The sequence below is a fragment of the Frankliniella occidentalis genome, unplaced genomic scaffold (genome assembly GCF_000697945.3).
Source record: "Frankliniella occidentalis isolate FOCC.00 unplaced genomic scaffold, Focc_3.1 Scaffold23, whole genome shotgun sequence".
NCBI classification, from domain to species: Eukaryota; Metazoa; Arthropoda; class Insecta; order Thysanoptera; family Thripidae; genus Frankliniella; species Frankliniella occidentalis.
The window spans coordinates 2,556,931-2,560,904 of NW_026267153.1; the positions used below are offsets into that span (position 1 = coordinate 2,556,931).

The 3,974-nt window shown below is 53.8% G+C and overlaps 1 protein-coding gene across 6 annotated transcripts in view; it reads right to left on the bottom strand.

Annotated features, from left to right (window-relative positions):
* The window catches only part of LOC113205008 (paxillin), a 47,190-nt gene that overhangs the window by 3,021 nt on the left and 40,195 nt on the right, over window positions 1–3,974 (bottom strand). For 3 of the 6 annotated variants that reach the window (XM_052265039.1, XM_052265037.1, XM_052265038.1), the window contains exons 5-9: window positions 3,635–3,773; window positions 2,789–2,854; window positions 1,311–1,514; window positions 1,037–1,210; window positions 717–947 (exon numbers count right to left, since the gene is read on the bottom strand). In XM_052265039.1, the coding sequence (XP_052120999.1) occupies window positions 717–947; window positions 1,037–1,210; window positions 1,311–1,514; window positions 2,789–2,854; window positions 3,635–3,773 (814 nt within the window). Of the gene's footprint in view, window positions 1–98; window positions 474–716; window positions 948–1,036; window positions 1,211–1,310; window positions 1,515–2,788; window positions 2,855–3,634; window positions 3,774–3,974 lie in introns of those variants that run through there. The other 3 variants (XM_026420424.2, XM_026420426.2, XM_052265036.1) reach the window with 3 other exon arrangements.

The following is a 3,974-nucleotide window of genomic DNA, read 5'->3' on the forward strand; positions in this document are numbered from 1 at the left end:
ATTTCCTTCAAAATGTTTTCTGGAAAAATATTACTAAAATCTTTATACAGACACACGTATTTATACACATATATAAAAAGTCATTCTGTTCCAGTCTGTTCTGTCAGGCATAGCTTTCCTAAGGGTTCTAGGTAGATGTGAGGGGTTTTGTTTCTGTGTCACTGGAGATCCGAGTGTGTGGGTAGCTGCCTTCCGGACAGGTGTCTGTGTAACAGTTTCAAGGGGGAGGGAGGAATACGGAAGGTAAAGTTTATTTGTTGGACGGCTGCAAAGAAAGGTGTTGTTGATGTTACCATCAACCCCGGTCAGACTTCTGACCGGCATCATTTGTCATCACAAGATTGTCGCCTTGAAGTTGCGAAACAACAGTTGACTTATTCATCTTCCTCTTCATCTACACCCACGCATTTCGGGCACACTGGCTTACCCTCCATGGCATAGAAGGACTTGCCCTTCACCGCCTCCTTGCAGTCCTAAAAACAGGCATGAAAGCGATAAAGCATGCAACCACCACCACAGCAGCGCTGCTGAAAGTCTCTATCTACAGAGATGATTTTATTTTTAAAGGCACCTTTGAAAGATACTTGAAGGTAAAGATAGGGAAAGAGAAGAGCTTACAATGCCTGTTCCGCTTTAGCTACTTGTCAGCCCTGAGGAGGACAGGAAAATTGGAAAAGAAAAAGAGAGAGAGAGGTGCGGGAGGGGGGGATACGCACCCTGCAGACGAAGCAGTCAGCGTGCCACTGGCTGTTGAGGGCCGAGATGTAGTTCTCCATGATGGGCCTGTTGCAGCCGCCGCACTTGGGGGCGAACATGTCGAAGTAGTCGTCCCGGCAGTAGGGCTTGCCGTCCCGCTCGTGGAAGCCGTCCTCGCCGAACTGCTTGCCGCACTGGGCGCAGAAGAAGTGCTCCGTGTGCCAGGTCTTTTCCAGGGCCGTCACGCATTTCTGAAAGCAAGAGAAGAGAGGGGAGGCGGTGACGCAGGGGGCGGCGGCGGCGGGGAGAGACGAGGGGCGGCGCGGGGAGGGACACTCACGTCCAGGATGGGGCCGTTGCAGTAGGCGCAGCGGGGAGAGAACAGGTTGTGGTAGTCGGGCTCGCAGTAGGGGCGGCCGTCGCGCTCGAAGAAGTTGCGCGTGCCCAGCTCCTGGTTGCAGTGGTTGCACGTGAAGTGCTCCGGGTGCCACGTCTTGCCCAGGGCGGTGATGACCTGGAAGCAAGCGCAGCCGTCAGTCGCCACCGTGAACGCGCGCGGTGGCACCACCAGGGAGCCGCAGACTGCTCCAGGCCGGGCCTCCGGGCCTCCGCACCTGGCCGACGATGGGCTTCTCGCAGGCGTGGCAGCATCCCTTCTGGGTCGTGTTGACTCCCTGGCGACTCATGTCTGCGTGGAGGTTGCCGAGCATGTGGTCGAGGTTCTGCTTGGGTGGAGCCGACTGGGTCTGCTTGGCTTTGGTCGGCTTAGCATACGGCGACTCGCTGACCTGTTGGTGCTGGAGGTTGTTCGCCTTGATCTGTAAAAGAGAAATCCGACAAAGTTAAGAAACGGGCGGTGCACGAAGGACAGCAGAGGGCCCAGCCATGCGGTGCGCAGCCCGTGGAGGCCCACAGGGTGGCGTCGGTATCGGTACCGGCGCGGGTTAGCTCAAGCGGGTACCGCGCCGCCCCGGCGCCCCCAAGAGAGGTACCGGCACCCAGGGCCCCAGGGGGCGACGGGGCGGCGCGCGCCAGACACTCCTGCCTACCCAGAGATCCCAGTGCGACTGGCGAGCCCGTCCCGGCCGCGGACCAGCGAGCCTAGGGCCGCGGTCCCACGCCCCCTCCCCCCTCCCCGCCGCCGGGGCCCTAGGGGGCGTGGGGGCCTCCCCACTCGGGGGGTGGGGGCTATTTCTAGCGTTCCACGGGAGAACTGGGCCAAGAAAGGACTGCTGGTCGGTGGAGAGTGGGTGTGTGAGCGAGAGGGGAGACCGGGCGGCGAGAGAGGGGCGGGTCCAGACTGAGGGGGTGGGGGGTAACTGGGGGCGGCGTGTGTTCCCCTCCGGGGTGGCACGTGCTAGTGGGGGTGTCCGCCCTCGGGTAGGTGAGAGTGCAGGATGCACGGGCAGCGCTGAAACTTAAGCTGACAACGGAGATGTTAGGTCAACACACACAGGATAATAGAAACTGCTTGGGTGGGAAATGCACACTGCCTTTTGAAAAACGTCGTTACTTATTATGTAGGAAAACAAAAAGCGAAACCGCAAAAAAAAAACAAGAAAAACAACGCCAATAGAAAATTCAAACCTTACTCAAAAGAAAACACCCTCAGGTATGTCAGTGAACCATCTGTCCCTACAAAACAAGTTCCTCCTCAGTTAAAACACACAGCGACCATCCACAAAATGCCAGGCGGTGGTGGGTGGCGTTAGTAAGAGAGAGAAAGACATAGGTAGCGGCAAACATGTCGGTTAATGATAAGGGTGCGGTAACTAGCTAGGTAGCTTTCTGTAGCCTCCAGGAGAGAGAGGGGTGATCGCCATCGACACTAACACCACAGGAGCTAGAATCTTTTAGTGTTTTAGATTTTTGAGAATATAAATCAACTGGGTTGGAGGAGACTAATGAAGGTGCAAAGCACAAAACAAAACGCCGGGAATTTCTTTCGTATTATGGCGCTTCCGCCAGAAGTGGAAGTGACGGAACGTGGAGTAAGAAACAAAAGGGTCAGCACGGGACAAGCAGCTGGCTACGGGTGGAGGGAAAAAAAATAAACAGCCAGACACACAAGAAACCTGTATCACCCACTTACTCTCCGCATCATGGCAGTAATGGTCTCGATTGTCCGAACTAATAGTGCGAAATACTCATTTAGCCACTGAAATCAAATCGAGAGGATGGAAAGAAAAAAGTTGTTTATCAAAGGTAGATTACACCACAACACATGGCAAACATGCCACTTCCGCAATCCTAAATGGTTTTTGGGTCTCATTGCATCCCTGCTTTTCTGTTTTTCACGTCTTTACATTAAAGAAAGGGGTCTTGACAGGGTGACAAGAAGCGTAGGTCGCGGATGTGTGAAACAGAACAAACGTGAGAGGGGCAGATGCATGGCTGAGCTGCAGCCGCGTACAAGTGCAGCGCAAATTACGAACACGGCAACTCACTCCGAAATAATATATATACGGAGCAGAGCCAACCCGTGACAGCCAGAACGCTGGGTCAACACGGGGAGAAATAAAGGGGGACGGGAAACGAAACATATTCAGAGGTTAATGTAAGAAACTAACACATTGCGGAAATAGGGAAATGAAAGGTGAGTAAAATTGATAAATTTTCCTCGGGATATTTGTTGTTTTTTTCAATCTGAAAAAATTATATTTTGTTTTTAAAAAAACGACAGGGGAATATAACACAAAAGAAGATGAAAAAAAGGGGAAAGCCGTTGAGCACGGCTGAGGAGGAGCCGAAAGACGCAAACATTTGTTGCACACGCCCCGGCGGAGTACAGTAGGCGGGCTAACCAAGGAGGCAGGGAAGGGGAGGGGTGATGTCCGTACACACATCCACTGAGGGTGTGGTGCTTTGGGAACAAGTTACAATGTATAGTACATTACGAGGGAAATAAAAATTATAGACAAGACAGTTGCATCATTACCTTGAAGTCGGACAACGAGGCCATGAGGTCATCCAGCTCCCGGGTGGCGGTGGACGCGCTAGGTACTGCCTGGGCCTTTTGAGTCTCCCGCTCGTACACCACCTTCTTCACCAAGAGTTTGTGTCCGTCGGGAAGGTCACTGGGGAAACAGCAAGAATTACAAATTAAACATACTACAGTTAAATAGCGGGAAAATAGCGCTGCTATTTACTACCGCCTGCAGCGAGCCTGCAGACGAAAGAGTAGGCCGGCCGCCGCCGGCCACCGAGCTCCGGTGCGCTGAACAAGGCCGCGTGGCCTATGCTAGCGCCTGGAGGAGCCCGGGTAGGCCAGCCGCCAC